The sequence below is a fragment of the Carassius auratus genome, chromosome 49 (assembly GCF_003368295.1).
Source record: "Carassius auratus strain Wakin chromosome 49, ASM336829v1, whole genome shotgun sequence".
Taxonomy (NCBI): domain Eukaryota; kingdom Metazoa; phylum Chordata; class Actinopteri; order Cypriniformes; family Cyprinidae; genus Carassius; species Carassius auratus.
In genome coordinates this window covers 12565482-12583403 of record NC_039291.1, presented here as the reverse complement: position 1 = coordinate 12583403, position 17922 = coordinate 12565482, and the positions used below count along the sequence as shown (strand labels likewise).

The following is a 17922-nucleotide window of genomic DNA, read 5'->3' as shown; positions in this document are numbered from 1 at the left end:
CTCCTCCACTTCATCAGTCATATCATTAATAAACAAGCTTGTTGCTGTAAATCCAACGCTGTTTGAAGTCATTCCACCCTTGCAATCCTTAAAAGAGGACAGTAAATCTATAAGGGGAAACAACTGAGGTTTCTTTCAGAGAGACTAGAAGTGAAAAAGAGATACTAGAGAGGATCAAAGGAAATTTAGGTCGTGCAGCTTGAACATTAACAATGCAAAATATAGAAAGTTAATCAAAATAAACAGAAAAGTCAGTAATTAACAGAAAAGAACAGAGGAAAATTGTATTATTTAATTTATCTTGGTTCTATTTCTTTGAAGTATAACCTTTGTCTTTGTTTTTACTAAAATTCCTCTGGAGAAATCAAATAAAAAATGGACACAAATGAGAAAACTGGTGTCATTCAAAAAGATTCAATTCATGTGGATAGCATCAGAATCTGACGAGAAATATTTAAGAACATCGAAATCTCTCATTTTAAATCATTTTGAACATTTGAGTACAGTTGTCACAATAGTTAAGATGAAACGTTGTCAAGATCTCTTGAAAATCTCAAGGTGAGAAAAATTCAGCATTTGTCTCTGAAGAAAATGCTCTTGAAAAATAAAAAAATCAGTTTGAAAAATTAATCTTACTGCAGTCTAGGAGGCACAATTGAGACTCATCTGTGATTTTTCATACCTCTAAATACATATTACATATATATAACAATGATTACATTCAAAGAAACAAGTAACATTCAGGCATGAATTACACTTAATTGAAACATGCAAGTACTTAAAAAAAAAAAAAAATCACAGACAGGAAGTAATATAGCACCTCTTTTTAATATAGCTCTATTTTTCATATACCTAATATAAAGTATCAACATTTGCTCAGTTTTGACATTTACATTTGGTTTTCTGGTATACAGATCATAATGTATGCATAACTAAAGAAATACCGAGTAAGATGTAATGTCAAATCACGACCAGTAGAGAGAGTCTTAAGGGCTGCCACTGCTTTCTCCCAATAAAGAACAAGCCAGCAATCATTTGTGATAACAAAAACCCATTAAAAACATGCATAACAGTAACAATAATGACTAAAATTAATGTTGGTCATAATTTCAGACATGCGATCATTTTCACAGTTGGACATATTTAAAACCGACCATGAAGTGGAGGGTTTATATCATTCTTAAACAATGAATGAAAACTAATATTAAGCCACTGTATGCAAATAACACAAATCTTACCAAGAGAACTCTTTCCACTGCAAATAATCTTCTCAATCTCTACACTAGTAGTCCACTGTCGAGGCTTTATAGAGTACAGTTGGTTTGTAGGTGGTTCATATGACTTCAGGGCATAAAGAATAACAGAGGGAGGGGAGTGATGCTGCTTACAGACCGTGGATAGAGGTTTCAAATGCTGAGCAACAGGAATTGGTGGAAAATTGCTTCCGATGCAGAGGTGTTGATGTTTGCTATATGTCTGTGAACCATGATGGGCCGGTGCACCTCGGTCACATGCAACTGAGCATGGGCCAATCACCTGTTCTCTGGTGTGAATATATGCATGCGTGCATAAGTCACACCTGGCCTTTCGTCTGCTGTTGAATCCAGTCTGTGAACTTTATGACACGTGTGTAAACTCCAGGCCGGTTCTGTCTGGCGCAGCCCTCACCCCAGCTCACAATGCCTGCTAGAAACCACCTCCGGCCACGTTCCAGACACACTAAAGGTCCCCCAGAGTCTCCCTGTGCGAACATAGACGTGAATATATGAAGGGTGAACACTGACAAGCAGTGAACACAGAAGCACACACACTAACCTGACAAGCATCCACTCCTCCTTGAATGTTTCCGGCGCAAAGCATTCTGGGAGTGACCGCATCATCATACATTTTACTACAAGTGTTGTGACTGATAATGCTAACAGTGGCCTCTTGCAGCAATGTGGCCAGTTCACCTAGAATCAGAAGCATTTAGTTTAAAGCAATGCATTTGATGGCATGAAATAGTGCTTGCAACAGTTTCCTTGTTTAATCTGACATATTTCTAAAACACTTCTGCTGATATAAAAAAAAAAAATACTTAAAATATGAAAATAAATTCATTTGTTATTAGTCTGGCATGCATCTTATAATCATTTTGAAATAATTTTGCTCCCTAGCAAATATAAGTATATTTCTTGTAGTTTCCGTTCACCAACTAAGATGGGTGGGATATCTAATGTGTGACTTTGCCATTTTGATGGGGATCCTGGGGATTTTTTTCAGTGGGTGAATCAAAGATGATTTCTTTAGAATGCATTTTTCTCATATTTAGTCATCGTATGAATCATGTGTTTCAAGACAGTGTTGCTAATGTTGCCTTGCTTCAACTCAACAAGAAGTAATTGTTTGTCCTGAATGAGTTTCTACACGTGTCATACCTTCTTCTGACAGAACGCCCCATCCAGTGACAAAGCAGCTGGTTCCGGAGGTGAAGGCGTGAGAGGGGGCAGGAACACAGACGGGCTGTATCAACTCATTGAAAAAGACAGGGGCACTTAGTTCTAAAAGGGCAATGTCATAGTCGGAAGTGAATTGGTCATATTGCGAATGCAAGACAATTCGGCGGATTTGTCTGGTGGCTGCTGCATTGCTGACCGAGTTCATAACTCGCATGCCCATGTAGGCCCTCCATGATCGCGCATCAGAATACCTGCCAAAAAATGAGAAAACACTTTATAGCTGGAGCCTCAAATATTTAGGAGTCCTAGTGACAACAGACTTAAATAAAACCCTGTTTTCTATATTAATATATTTTAAAATGTAATTTATTCCTGTGATGCCAAAGCTGAATTTTCAGCAGTCATTACTCCAGTCTTCAGTGTCACATGATCATTTTCTTTTCAGGATTCTTTGTTGAATCAAAAAAAGTTCAAAAGAGCAGCTTTTATCTGAAATAGAAATCTTTACTATTACTAATCACAATTAGTAACAAAAATACTAATATCTAATACCGACCCCAAACGTTTGAACAGTAGTTCATGTGCCTGAATAAAACCTCACTTGATTGCATCGGAGTCCTGAAAGCAGTGAGCTGCAGAGACGAGCCAGCGGCTGGCCACCAGAGATGCCCCGCAAACATGACCATAGCGCTCCATTTGGAGGCTGACCTGCCACGGCCATGAGCCTGCCTGGGCATCCGTTCCACCCACAATCTTTGCCCTCTTCCTGGGTTTTGTGCCACAACCTACATGCACAGCACGGCATTTGTAAGATTTGTTATGCAAGCAAAGAATCTGCATGAAAAATGGAACCACCTATAATAATAAATTGAAGTAATTTGTAATTCTATGAGAATGCTCACTACAGCGCAACTCATCTGAACCATCTTTGCAGTCTTTAATTCCGTCACACTCCGGGTTGATCTTACTCAAACACTTTCCACTGGCACATTTGAAGGAGGAAGGAGAGCATCCTTTTGAAACTGCAATGATCAGAGAGATAGAATACTCTGCAACACTGATAAAAATTAAAGAACTGGAGGACATATGAGCATTAATGACATATGATCTTTGTGATTGTGTCATTGTTCATGTGTGTTTGTTATGAATGTGTTCAAACTGAAATCCATGTGGCTTGATTGTCCAAATGTGTTTTTGGGCCAGTAAGCATGGAAAGATGAAGAAACAGAGTGGAACGGTTAGGTAAAGTGGGTTTTACTCACATGCTCTTGTGCAGTTGAGTTCATCACTGCGGTCTTTGCAGTCCACAATCCCATCACACACTGAAGCTTTGGGGAGGCAGATTTTGTTTGAGCACATATGATAGCATTTACCTCCTAAAAGGTGGGCAAATTGAACACACACACACAAAATAAGAGCCTGATAAACAACAAAAGTTGATGGTTGGTTGAGATATTGCAGGCAAAATAGTAATTTCAATAGGAACTGGGGATTTTCAAGTTAAAATTTCCCTAAATGTTAGTCAAGCAACTTCGCCTCACTGAGCAGCAGAAAGCTGCTCAAATTGAAAGTGACTCATGTGTGAGCAATGCTGTATACATCTCTACGCTAATAACAATGAACCAGTTTTCGCACACAAACTTTCGCTAATGTGACCACACATATATTCAGTACATACACACCAAAACATAGGCAGATCTTACCACAAACTCTCTCCACACATCTGTAGCAATGAAAATAGACGTCTCTGAATATCAGTGAATCCAGGAAGACAGGAATTGTGCGTGCTGAAGTATTTAATCTTCTTAAGGATTAATAAAAAAACATTCTTACCACAATTATTCTCTTCACTGCTGTCACCACATGCGGTGTTACACTGGTTGTGTGGTCTGCACTGACCCATACAATAAACCTCTCCTGGTTTACATGTGTCTAATAACAGTAGAACTGTGTTAAATAAGACAACAATGCTTGGCTGAAAAGAATGCATGGAAAATCAAACTCATGCACTTACTGCATTTGGCCTCATCCCGTCCATCAGAACAGTCTTTTTCTCCATCACACACTTTCCTTAGAGGAATACACTTGCCATCTCCACAGCGAAACTGCCTCGGACATGCTAACATCGGAGAATGAGCATGAGCATTGCTTACTGAAGTATACATTTGTGCTTTTATCAATTAGCTTATAATTCTTAATAAAATAATGCAATGATAGGTTAAGAACTCTTGGGCCTCAAAGTAATTTTCAATTTCTATTTTTCAACAAGTGGTTAGTTTAAGTAAAGTTTAACTTTCAGAAGTCATTTTTGTTATTAATACCCCGGTAACTTGGGTAACAATAAATAAAGTTACTCTTTTAAAAGATAAAAAAATAAATTAAAAACACTTTAATATGCTTTTCCTAGAAACCACAAAAGGACTCACCACTTTCAGGAGAGAAGGCCCTGTAGATCAGGTAAAAACCTTTATGGGTCAAAGACTCATCCGAGTGAAAGTGCAGCAGGACGGGTGAAGAGTAGATCCTCTTTCTGCTGCTGTCCCCAATCGGGTTACAGAGTCTGTGGAAGTGTAAGAAAAACAAACACATGCACACAAATGCACTAGCAGCTCAGCAAAAACACCTGATAGGATTCTAATGAATACGTGGATGACATGACACTTACTTGACGCCACCTATTTCCAGCCAATCTTTTTCGCAGGTGCTCGAGGCGGGTGAATCCTGAATGTCTAGCATCACAATGGTCACAGAGAGAAGGTATCCCGGCAACGGAGCCTAAAAGAGAAACTAGACTCTCAATGGGCGCACTCTTACACAAAAGCATCCTCGTCTCAAAGAGGAAGCATCCAGGCCCTGAATGGGATTCATAGTGCATGCATGCTAACACTGGGCAAGAGGCTCATGGGATACATGGGAAAGCCTTTAGCCTTAGCTCACCCTGATTTTCCAGTTACAGTCCACATTTGGAGGGTAGTAGGCGGGGTAGTAAGGTGACGTCACCGTGCCGTTCCACGCAGTGAGGAAACCACCACATTCTACAGAAGAAAAAAACTGTGACTCGGAACCAAAGAATTTCTAAAACCAGAGCAGAATAATGACTAAAATGACAGCAGCTCGTGTTGACCGCCAATTCACACTTCACACCTGTTTTGGGTATAGCCTGGAAATAAGCTTTGAAGATGGCTCCTTGCCTCTGACGATTGAAAGAAAATGTGACAAGCATGACGTTTCCAGAAGATGTCAGTTTCATTACAGGGGATGTTCCTGATATTGGCAGACCACACCATCTGAGAAGAAAAGAGATTTTAACTGAGGTTGAGGGAACTATGCTATGAGACTGACAGTATGAAAAGAAAACTGCATTTATGGATAGATTGGAGAGGATCACATCCTTTTGGACAAAGAAAAGCACCATATGTTTACATTATTTGTATGCTCCAATCTCATTTGTTATGGTATTCGATTTAAATCATGCCATATTGTGCTCACATGTCTGGCCATTGACATCTAACCCGGTGCGCAACGTCTTGATGTGACATTTGAATTTTTGAATTTGTGAATTTTTTATGAGATTTGAGAGCTATACCTGAGGTCTTCAGAAAAATGGCTTAACACTGATAATCATAAGAGCTGTTTCTTGAGCATCGAAAATATTAAAATGATTTCAAGGACCATGTGACAAAATGTAATATTTCACCATATTAATGTTTTTACTGTATTCTTGATCAAATAAATGCAGCCTTAGAGTGCATAAGAGATGTCTTTCAAAAACATTTTCAAAATATCACTGACCTCAAACGTTTGTACATTCGAGTACAGTAGTAATGAAGTTATGAGGAACACTTTTATAGTGTTTTTTTTTGTTGTTGCCATTTTTAGAGCTTAAAGCTGCAGTAGGGAACTTTTGTAAAAATATATTTTTTACATATTTGTTAAACCTGCCATTATGACCTGACTGTAGAATATGAGACAGATAGTCTGTGAAAAAAAAAAAAATCAAGCTCCTCTGGCTCCTCCCAGTGGTCCTATTGCCATTTGCAGAAAGTCATCCGCTCCCGGTAAAAAACAACCAATCAGAGCTGCGGTCCGTAACTTTGTTTGTGTTCAAAATGTAGAAAAATGAACATAATAAGCAAGTACACCATGAATCCATTTTCCAAACCGTGTCTTTATCCTGTCCTGAATCACTAGGGTGCACCTATAATAAGTGTTTATATTCGGACTATTTTAGATTGCTTCGGGGATACCGCGGCGGAGTAACCCAGTGCCTTTGTGATTCTTCATAGACATAAACAGAGAGAAGTAGTTCCGGCTACAATGTTCTTCCGCAAGACGCAAACAGTTATGTTTTAACCGCTAGAGCGTCAAAAGTTCCCTACTGCAGCTTTAAGAGCTTATAAAAAGCTATTTAAAAGGATGGAGATTCTACAAAATATCTTTCTTTGTAATCCAAGATAGACCATTTAAATTTTTTTTGGTGAACTAACCACCTCTGAATATTAAAGTTAAATGAATAACACCACATTTAGGCCAGGAAATGAATGCTACTTGTATGCAAATGGACAAAAACGGATTTTCTCTGTCCCACTCACCTGGCGATGATCTTGTTCTGAAGCGGCAGTAAGAAATCATAAGCGGACAGCTTGTTGGCAGCGCAGCTTCCTGGTGTCGCCCCTTGAAGTGTGAGGATGACGAGCCGCACAACGTGACCGGACGGCACCCGAAGCCTCCACTGGTAATACGGCTTCTTCGGACTGACAAGACTGAGTGTGCGATTGTTTCCATACTTAGCGTACAGGTCAAAAGACATGGCTGTTAGGTAGATGAGAGTAAGATATGAACAAAATGAGTGAATAAATCAAGAATACAACCAAAATAATGATTGTAGGGGAATTTTCATGACAGATTGATAGTATGATAGTGATAGTACACTGTAAAACCCGCCTGGTTGAAGGACTTGCATGCAGAGTTTACTCAGAGGATTAATGGGACATGGTTGCATTTGAATTGCCTTACCTATGCATGAGTTACTTGTGTTTTTCTTCACTCACTGTATGATGTATCATGGAGGATACAGAAGAGCTTAGTTTAACCAACATTTGGCAGCTCAAATGAGTCAGTGTGCATAAACCATGTGAGTAAACTCAACAGGTTTTACAGTGTATTATGGTTGTACCCTGCAGCCCCAACTGCCACTTGCCACTCTGTAAAGAGTTTGGGTTCTTTATTTTTTCCGCTTTGTCATCAGAATCGTCATCATCTTCATCATCTGCATCACCACCGTCATTTGGATTCAAACCTTCAGACACAGGAACATACGTTAAGAATGAAATGTAAATGAAATGTATGTTTTGCGTACTTCAGAAAGGACAAAAACAGAGGGATGAAATGCTCTTAACCCAGCAGACGCAGTGTGTCCCCGTCCCTATCCATGTAGTAGCGTTCCTCATTCCTGCTGAAAAGGACCTTGTTGGTTCCAGGTAGACGCCGTTGCAACCGTGACGGGTTCACTTTCCGGAGTTCCTCAGCAATAGCGGGAGGAGCAGAGAATTTACTCCAGTAGTACACACAAAGACCTTCCACTCCTTCACTGTCATCAGGACACATGACTTTTAACAAGATGCAAACAACTAAAACTGATTTCGTTTGAGTTCATGGGCTTTAAATCTCAGTCATGCGCATCAGGGGGAAAATGCATATTTTAACAGGGGCCAAATGTATGACAGTACTCATTTTCCCAGCATCATTATTTTGGTCTGATTCTAAGTTTGCACAGTTGCAATGAGGCATCATACCTACACTGCTGTTAAAAGTTTGGTGTTCATAAGATTTGTAATTTTTTTAAAGAAGTGTCTTATGGCATTTATTTGCATTTAGATGCAAAAATAAATTTTAATAATTAAAATGTAATGTATTCTTGTGACGGCAAAGCTGAATTTTCAGCAGCCATTACTTCAGTAATAAGTGTTACATTTGAAACAGAAATCTTTTGTTACATTATAAATGTATTTACTTAATAAATATTCATTATTTTAAAAAAGAAATTTTGTACATGAAAGTTTATTAGGTGCACATTTAAACAGGATCAGGGGGAACAATGCATGACAAAGTCACCCTAAAAAGGCCTTCATTCAACATTCAAAACTACAAGAAAAAACACACACTTAGTATTCTGCACATTTCATATAGGATTGAATTGCACCAGATGTGAGAATAAAGGCTATTGGTATGCTGTGCCAGCACTAACAGACTATGGAGAAACAAGTGCACTGAGTACAGCAGATGACCTCGAGTGACCACATTAGAGCAGGACTGGCATACAAGTGAAGTAAATCACATTAGATTTGCTACTTGTACCACTGCTGAAACTGCCAGCAGACATAACATCTGCATGAGTGAACAACAGCTGTGACTATAAGACAAACTGCTGGAAATGTTGGAAACTAAAACTACAACAGAAATAATATATATATATATATATATATATATATATATATATATATATATATATATATATATATATATATATATATATATATATATATATATATATATATATATTTCTGTTCATTGAAATAAATCTAAAATATAAAAAAATATATAAATTTTTAGATACATTTTAGATAAAGTTTGAAAATTGATCATCAAAAGGGAATAAAATAAAACCAATAACAAATATAACACACACACACACACATATATATATATAAATAAGTTATTATATATATAAGTATATACGTTTTTATTTGTATAAAATACCATGCATATTTTTTTTTTAAATACCATGCATAAAATGTTGTTACTTTCTGACGGATATCACTGCAATAGATGTCTAAGAAATCACAACTGTTTCTAAGAACCCTAATCTCTGCAAAAAACATACTGTGATATTAGTGTTCATGTACGAACTCACCTAAATGCAATAATTCCTGAGTGCTGATAATACGAGCTCCATGATGAAGAATCATACAACTCTGAGAACTTAGATCCGCGGCACATCAACCGAAAGGAAGTAAAGAGATGATAAAGACAACATAAAAAAACAAAACAATTATCATGACAAACATCAGCCGCTGTTCTATTTCCATTCTCAATCTATTTCTGAAAACCGTAAACAAGCCACTGATAACATCTACCAAGGTCACGAAGTTTCCGCCCGGTTTAAAAGTATTTTGAGACGTCTCAGTGACATCAGAGCTACGGAAGGCGTGACATCACTGAAGAAGGTGAGACATCAGTGGCCCAGGCGAGACCTGCAGCCTTGGCACAAAAGCACTGTTCTTGTGCGATTGGCTTTGAGCAACAAGAGCTTTGGGCAACAACGGCGCCATTGTCTGGAGCTCAATGTCATCCCGAAGTGCTGGATGGAAGAGGCGGGCAGTGGGTTTAGACTGAGTTTTATTAGTTTTTTTTTTTGATCACACTTCCAGGCCGTCACTTCTCACAATCACATTCGCTCGAAATTAAACGGGATTACAGCCATGACACAGGTTACATTTAGGCGAATTAGAGCATAGCGCCGGACGAAAATTCAAACTTGGCCAGTTTCCTCATCGGCCTCTATTAATCTCGCGCCTAATGCAGACACAAATGCCAACCATTCCCATGATACTGTTTTTTTTGGCCCAGTCTTTCCTGCCCTCTCTTTCGGTGCCCTAAATCCTTACTTTCTCTCTCTCTCTCCTGGCCTACTCTGTCCCCTGGTCTACCTTTCTTTTCTCCGCTGGCTGCAGCCTCTCAGCAAAGAGGTACAGAGCATCTGATTGTGTGTGAGGAAGCTCACAGACAATGTTTTTATTGAAGGACTGCTCTTCCTCTCACTCAGCCTGCCTGGGCCCTGTCCCTCTCACAAACACTGTTCTTGTCCTCGGCCCTGAAAAGCCACGGTCCTCTGGGAGTCGGTCTCACCGCACCACCTCACACCGAGCCGGGCTCCGGTTACAGCTGGCTTTACATTTAAGAGGGCCACGGAGCGGCCGAAGACTGAGCAGAGCCTGCTTTACATTTAAAAGGGTGACAATGAGGAACGAGCGCACCACTGGACCTGCAGCTCTGGCGGACTTTGGGTTTGAAAGTGCCAGGGACGAGCATCGTTCCTTGAGTGGTCTCTGGAGAACGGCCGCATTCCGGAGAGATCACGGAGAAACCGGCAGCACAGAGAGACCGTTATGTATGTTTATGCTTACGTAATGGCTTAGCGCCTGAGACTGGAGGCGGAACTGTGTAGACGACGGGTCTGCCAGGTCTGGGGAGAAGCTGAGGTTGGAGAACTCGATGCTTCCTCCAAGGTAAAACACTGAGAGCGATGGAGAGGCTGCAGGAACAGGAACACACATATTAAGGGATGATACATTAAGACTTTCAAAAAAGTTGAAATGTTGATTAACACAATGAACAACAGCCCCAAAACATATCTGTACACTTTAAATGTAGGAATACAGTTCAAATCATGTGACATTTATTTTAAGAAAGCACACAGATACCTTTCAAGCAAAAAAGTTTGTAATGCTTAAATAATAGATACACTACGAATATTAGAGGGTCAGTAAGTTATTAATTATATTAATAATTTTATTCAGCAAGGGTCCATTAAATTCATTAAATTGATCAAAAGTAACAATACATTTCTATTTCAAATAAATGGTGTTCTTCTGATTTTACAAAAAACATAAAGCAACTCAACTGTTTTCAACATTGATAAAAGTAATAAGAAATCACCAAAATCAGCATATTAGAAGGATTTCTGAAGGATTTCGTGACACTAAATATTGATGAATGGCTGCTGAAAAATCAGCATTGCCATCACAGGACAAAAGTACATTTTTAAATACATTACAGTTGAAAAACGTTAATTTAATTTGTACTAATATGTCACAGTATTACTGTATTTTTAATTAAATAAATGCAGTTTTGGTTAGCATAAGAGATTTCTTTCAAAAACATTCACAAATTTTACCAACCCCAAACTTTTAAACATTATTTAATCACATTATTTAACAATGATTGGAACACTAAATCCACTAAACTAATCTTGGGATCCTTTAATTAACAGTAAATTCAAAATGAAATAATTTAGTCCTGACAAAAGGACTTTTTGTCATATCCAACACAATGACATTCATACATTTTTATAGTGTGACTTTAGTATCCAAAGACATGTCCAAATATCTTTTGATGATCACATATATCATATGAATAATAATAATAAAAAAGCTAGCAGCTCAGTGTATTTGCGCAGCAAACAAAACAGGAACATTTTCAAGCTCCTTGTCTCCTTGGACAGCCAAAAATGAGAAGCTTGACTAGCTATATTAGAACCAGATCATAATCTCAGCATTCCTCTAAAGCAGAGGGTCTTAACTTACATGCAAGGAAATGGAGAGTCAGTGCAATGGCAGCCGAGAGAGGGAGGAGGGGGGAGACTCTCAGCGCCCACTTACTCCATGCCCCACAATCTGCTCTCTTGCCCACCGAGCTCTTGATGTCAGACTCGCTGCTAGATGGACTTGACGTCTGGGTGGGTTTCGTCACAAAGTCCTCCTAAACAGAATTTGAGAAACTTAGCCTTAATGTCACTTGGTGAGACAGCACACTACTCTTAGTCATGATCACTATCACAACCTTTCTGTCACCCTACAACAACCTATGTGTCGTATTTAATTGGCTTCCTGCCGGATCATTCTAAACATCTTTTCATTAGGAGGAAGGGGTCGCGGAACTAGGATATCCTAGTGGGATTCCCCTGTGGAGGCGCACAAAGCGTAATTTGAGGGTCTGCTTTCCCACGGCCCCTCTCAGCGGTGTCAGCACTCCATCTTTGACAAGCACATTCAAGAGACTATCAAGACCAACGTTTAGACACAGGCAACCCGGTGGTCAAACTAAAAGGTTTAAATCTATTATAACTGCTAAAATGAGCTTAAAATACCTCTTGTAAGTTTGTATAAGAGTGGGGAGTGTTGGAACAACGGGGTGAGTTGGAACACGTCGGTTTAACCAATAAGGAACTGGAAACTTTTGAAAATAAAGATTCAAAAGGGGGTTTTCACAGTGACAACTTTTCAGTGAACAGATATTTTTTCTTAGTGTGAACCATTTTTTGTTTCTTAGTGTGAAGAACACTGTACAAATCTAAGGAAACTTCTTCCACAATAAAGAAGCTTTTAAAGAATGGAAACGGTCCATAGATGACAGAAGTTACAAAACCTTTGAAATTACAAGGCAATTCTGAAAATGCATAATCTGAATTAGTATGTTCTTTCTATATATAACATCCATGAAAGCTTTTCATCCATGTGTTTTACAAAAATGAAATAAACTAATACATACAATCACGGCTGATCAGACAGATTGTAACACTTTCCATTGTAATTCTATTGGACCAATAGAATTCTATTTTATTGATTTGTGTATTTTTAATTTTTATTTCCATTTGCTTTAAGATAAAATGTGTTCTTAAAATGTGTAAAATTATGCGGTGAAGCAAATTCCATTCTTTTCATTTTATTTTCTCATTTTCATTTTAATCATACTAAATAATATTAATCCCGTCTTAACCTGCTACAAATTAAAATACATTAATTAACACTATTCCCGTATTTATCTGCTTCAAATTAATATACTTAATATGGGATTAACAAAGTTTGATACATAACACTAAAAACAGATATACATACATAGGCTACGTTTGGACAATGTTTTCCTCGCATAATAGAATTATATATTTTTTATAAGTACGAATAAATACATTTGAATCAATTATAATTAAAACGAGGCAGTAGCCTAATTGTATTCGCTCTAGTCGCGGCGTCCGTGCGCGCGCGGTGCTGATGGAGGGTGTCCTACCTGTGCAGGTGCACCGGCGGGGGCGCAGGCTCCTAAACCAGAGACGCTGTAAACTTCGCAGCTTCTGTTTTGGGAAAAAGTCCTCATGGCCCGCTCTCTTATGGCTCCGATGCAGCGATACAGAACAATACCTCGGGCAGACAAATCAGCCCGCAAACGAATTGCGATCCCGGAGAAACCCGACCTGAGCGGGTCTGGCGCTGCTAGCAGTCACTCTCCGTGCCCCTCCGCCAACAGGTGCTGCACGGCACCCAGCATGCACCGCGGCACAAAGGGAGCACTATGAGCAGGTACAATCCACACAGCCATCCGTGCGACAGAAATTGTGGGCAAACTTCTCCCGTGGTGTGCGTGTGCCATGGGCCACAATGGGCAGTCTGATGTTACATGATTAGAGCCTCATTAAATTAATCGCGGAGAAGAATGCATCATTACAGCGTTCCCTCTACTGGGGATGAAAAACATCAGCGCATAGCTAAACATATCAGGAGTCGTTGTGGATGAAATATTCCGTTGTTTCCCCCGTGTATCACGTTACGAGCCACCGAGGCGTGCAGCCTGAGAACAAAGTGGACCCAATATAGTCTGCTGCACACTGTAGTGATGACTAACAATTCCAGGGCAAAATTAGGACATTTTCCTTTTTATTAGAGCATTTATCGAATGTGTCCTTGATTTGGATGGGGGTGCTTTTATTTTAAAATCTCAACGCTGTAACTATTTTCAAATTTATCTGAGAAATATAGGCATAGACTCTCTCTCTCTCTCTCTCTCTCTCTCTCTCTCTTTATATATATATATATATATATATATATATATATATATAATTAAAATTACATTTATGCATTTAGCGACTTACAGTGCATTCAGGCTATCATTTTTTAAATATCATATATATATATATATACATATATATATATATATATATATATATATATATATATATATATATATATATATATATATATATATACTATATAAATTATGCTTGTGCATATAATAATGTGCCTGCTTCCATGTCTGTTTGACCGATAAATGAACGATTGAATGAATGTTTCTTAGCAATAAGGCAAACACTGTAAAAACACTATTAGAGCACTACTTCATATAGACTATTATTATAATTATCAATCATTATTTGACATTATTACCATATTTAGCTACAAAGTAACATGTTTACCTTTAAAAAAAAAAAAAAAAAAAACCTCTCTAACATCCATTGGGTCGTCCGAGTCATTTTTTTTAAATGAGAAGCTCAGAAACCCCTAATGGTTGTATTAACTATTTTGAGTCGGAAGATGGCACCAATGAGCTGTACCGATTTGGCCTGAAAGACCGCGGTTTACCGGCTTACAGGTGCCACCGCCGGCATGTTGCCATCATAGATTGTATAAAAACAGACATGGACAACGGTGAAAAATCCAGTTTAGCGTCATTACACAATATATTTTAACCCACCTAAAGCCGACACAACTGACCAATCTGAGATAAGAATTCCACAAATGTGTGTAATAAAACAATGAGTGCTGTCAAATGATCAATCGTGATTAATTGCATCCAAAATAAAGGTTTTTGTTCACATAATATATGCAATGTGTACTGTATGTGTGTGTGTTTGTGTGTGTGTATATATATATATATATATATATATATACAAACACTCATACATGTATATATAGGTTAAGAAAAATGTTTTTATATATATAAAATAGTTATACTTACAGATTATATATGAATATATTTACATGTAAATATTTTTTAAAATATGTACATGGTTGTGCAATTATATATAAAAATAAATACACACTACATAAATACACACTACACACATATATTATATAAACAAAACACTTTTATTTTGGATATGATTAAACGTGATTAATCGTTTGACAGCATTAGAAACTATTAATATTATTTAACAATTAAGTTTTGTTCATTTTATATGATAATATGATTATATTAGTACTAACCATGCTGGGGAAAAAAGCTGAAACCAGCCTAAGATGGTTATCTGGTGTTAGTTGGTTTAAGTTGGAAGTAGCTGGTTCTAGCTGGTCTCCCAACCTGGGGTGTGTTTCCAAAAAGCATTGTTAGCTAACTCTGGTGGTATATTCCATTGAACTCTATTGGTAACGACAGAACTTGTGACTATAGTTGCTGTTGGCAAACGGACCCCTGGCTAAGATGGTCAAGCTGGCCTTCCATTCTCACCAGATAAAAAAGTGGTCAAAACTCCTCTAAAACCAGCTGACCAAGCTGGAACACCATCTAGAAACAGCCTTGTTTCTGCTGTTTGCTTGTTTCTTCAGTACTATATGCCATTTTTTATCTATAATAATTTAGATAGTTTAAAAAGCTTTAATATATATACACACTATATAATATAAAAGTTAACTTTTTGGTCTTTTATTTGGCAGAAATTATTGCTGAAAAAAGACTACAAGAAGTTAATTGTCCCAGACAAATGTAATATAATGGTGTTACATGATTGACAGACACATGTATTTGCTGGGGAACAGTTGTTGAGATGACAATGGCTTGTTTTGAGTGTGTGAAATACATAATTTATTGTAAGGTCGATTTATTGGCTGTTTCATAATTTTTTAATATGTCTTTGGATCCAGTCTGAGCTCCGGGAAGGTTGAGTCTGCCGCAGCCGGAACCCCAGCTCACAATGCCTGTCAGAAACCAGCGGCCCGAGTGTGCTCGACAGGACAGAGACTCCCTGAACCTCCCTGGAATTAAAAATTGGTTATGTAAAAATCCAGAGACAGCTCACTTTCATCAACAAGAGAGATTAGGTCTTTTAATAATGTTTTGAAAGAGATACTAAGCTTATGCTTGGTTCATAAAGCAGGAACCAGTCCAATGAGTGTTATCTCCCCTCACCAGGCAGGCACCCTGCTCTCCTGAAGGCACACCAGCACACCGCATGTGGGGTGACACTGCCATAGCTTCTCTTACATTCACTCTGGCCTATAATGCTAACTTCTGCCTTCTGCAATACAGTGGGTAGAACCTTATCTGTATAAACAGAAGGAAATATGCCATTTATATGCCATCTATTGTAAAAATATTATAAAAAAAACAACAACATTAAAACAAGAAAAACTGACTTTTTCTAGTTACACTATCATTTAAAAGTTTGGGTTTTTAAATGTTAATGAAAAAAAAAGAATTCTTTTATTCAGCAAAGACAAATAAAAAATGACAGTAAAATAATTATAATATCTAATAAAAAAAACAGGCACATAAATTACATTTTAAAATATATAGAAATAGAAAACAATTACTTTAAATGGTAATAATATTTCACAATATTACTGTGTTTTTTATCAAATAACTGCAGTCTTGTGATTATGGTATATTTCTTTCAAATACATTTCGAATGTTATTCTTACACAATTTCTCAGTGTTTTTGAGCTCTTTACCCTGTTCAGAACGGTAGGCCCAACCGGTGACCCAGCAGCGATGTCCCTCAGTGAAGGTCTGTGAAGGGGCCGCAGGAAGGTATATTGTATTTATTGTACCATACTGTGGATATATTTTACCAGACTGCTGGGCCAGGCCTTCTTCAACTGCACAAGGGCGATGTCATAGTCAAAATTTCTCGCACTGTAGAATTCATGCACCACAATTCGATGGATCTCGGCCACATGCTTGGCACTGCCCTGGTTTAGCATGCCCAGATGAGCTGTTCACATACGTGGATCTGGCAACCTAAAAGTGTCAAAGATCACATAAGCTCAAACTGCATTAAGACCAGCTCAATGCTGCTATCAAAAAAAACTTTGATACTCAGAAATGTACATTGAAGGTCTACCTGACGTTCATCGCCTTTCTTTGCTGAAACAGTGCACTGATGAAATATGTGAGATGCTCTGCAATACAGCTGTCCAGAAAAATGCATGCTGCCCTGCCATGACCACTCCCCCTCCAGTGCATTGATCCCGCCCACAATACGCTGCTGGTTGGGAGTGCTGTCTGATACACGTTTTGAAGTGGTGGGATTGCCACAGGCTAAATCATATGGAAACATGATGGAAACAAGCAGATTAAACACTATGTGTTAGTGTACAAGCATCTGAAATTATATGTAACAATGCAAAAATGTGTGCATGCACACTACTAATCAAATGTATGAAATAATTGATTTATTTATCTCTTATTCGATTCATTAAAGAATAAAAAAAAAAAAAGGAAAATTATTTCCACAAAAATATTAAGCAGTAAAAACAGCTGTTTTCAACATATTTAAGAAATAATATTTTAAAATGTAATATTTCACAATATTACTGAATTTTTTATTAAATAAATTCAGCCTTGGTGATCATAAGGGACTTTTCTCAAGACCATTAAACAATCTTAATTATTCCAGACTTTTGACCAGAAGTGTATATTTGTATGTGCATAACCTGCTCAGTCATGACAGGTGCATCTGATGAGCCAAAACCATTCAAATCAGAGAGCGTTCAAGGAAGAGAATGAACCGTGATGAAAGCTCAGCTTGTCTCCTGTAACCTCCCTCTGATTCAACACACACAAGCGCGCACACACACACACACACACCAATTACCTAACATGATTTCAAGTCAACAACACAAAAAGGTCAACAGATCATAATTGTAGAAGCAATATC

At 37.9% G+C, this 17922-nt stretch overlaps 1 protein-coding gene and 1 long non-coding RNA gene across 4 annotated transcripts; both read right to left on the bottom strand.

Moving 5' to 3' along the window:
- Window positions 1-809: 809 nt before the first annotated feature.
- Window positions 810-13889, bottom strand: LOC113066257 (suppressor of tumorigenicity 14 protein homolog). Of its 3 annotated transcripts, XM_026238094.1 has the most exons (19): window positions 13284-13889; window positions 11804-11978; window positions 10625-10752; window positions 9352-9419; window positions 7838-8028; window positions 7615-7737; window positions 7031-7250; window positions 5583-5725; window positions 5376-5473; window positions 5104-5213; window positions 4865-4998; window positions 4453-4557; window positions 4272-4370; window positions 3701-3814; window positions 3341-3460; window positions 3040-3223; window positions 2418-2689; window positions 1816-1952; window positions 810-1741 (listed from the first exon to the last, which is right to left on the bottom strand). In XM_026238094.1, exons 1-19 carry the CDS (start codon window positions 13368-13370, stop codon window positions 1574-1576), a joined length of 2676 nt encoding a protein of 891 aa, XP_026093879.1. In that variant the 5' UTR covers window positions 13371-13889; the 3' UTR covers window positions 810-1573. The 3 variants fall into 3 exon arrangements, with proteins under 3 accessions (XP_026093879.1, XP_026093881.1, XP_026093882.1); XM_026238096.1 differs by lacking the exons at window positions 11804-11978; window positions 13284-13889 and having other exon boundaries at window positions 7838-8023; XM_026238097.1 differs by lacking the exons at window positions 10625-10752; window positions 11804-11978; window positions 13284-13889 and having other exon boundaries at window positions 7838-8023; window positions 9352-9477.
- Window positions 13890-15750: 1861 nt separating this feature from the next.
- Window positions 15751-17170, bottom strand: LOC113065958 (uncharacterized). Its single transcript, XR_003279100.1, has 3 exons — window positions 17107-17170; window positions 16715-17003; window positions 15751-16307 (listed from the first exon to the last, which is right to left on the bottom strand). It is a non-coding gene; the product is annotated as an uncharacterized LOC113065958 (long non-coding RNA).
- Between the last annotated feature and the right edge of the window lie 752 nt (window positions 17171-17922).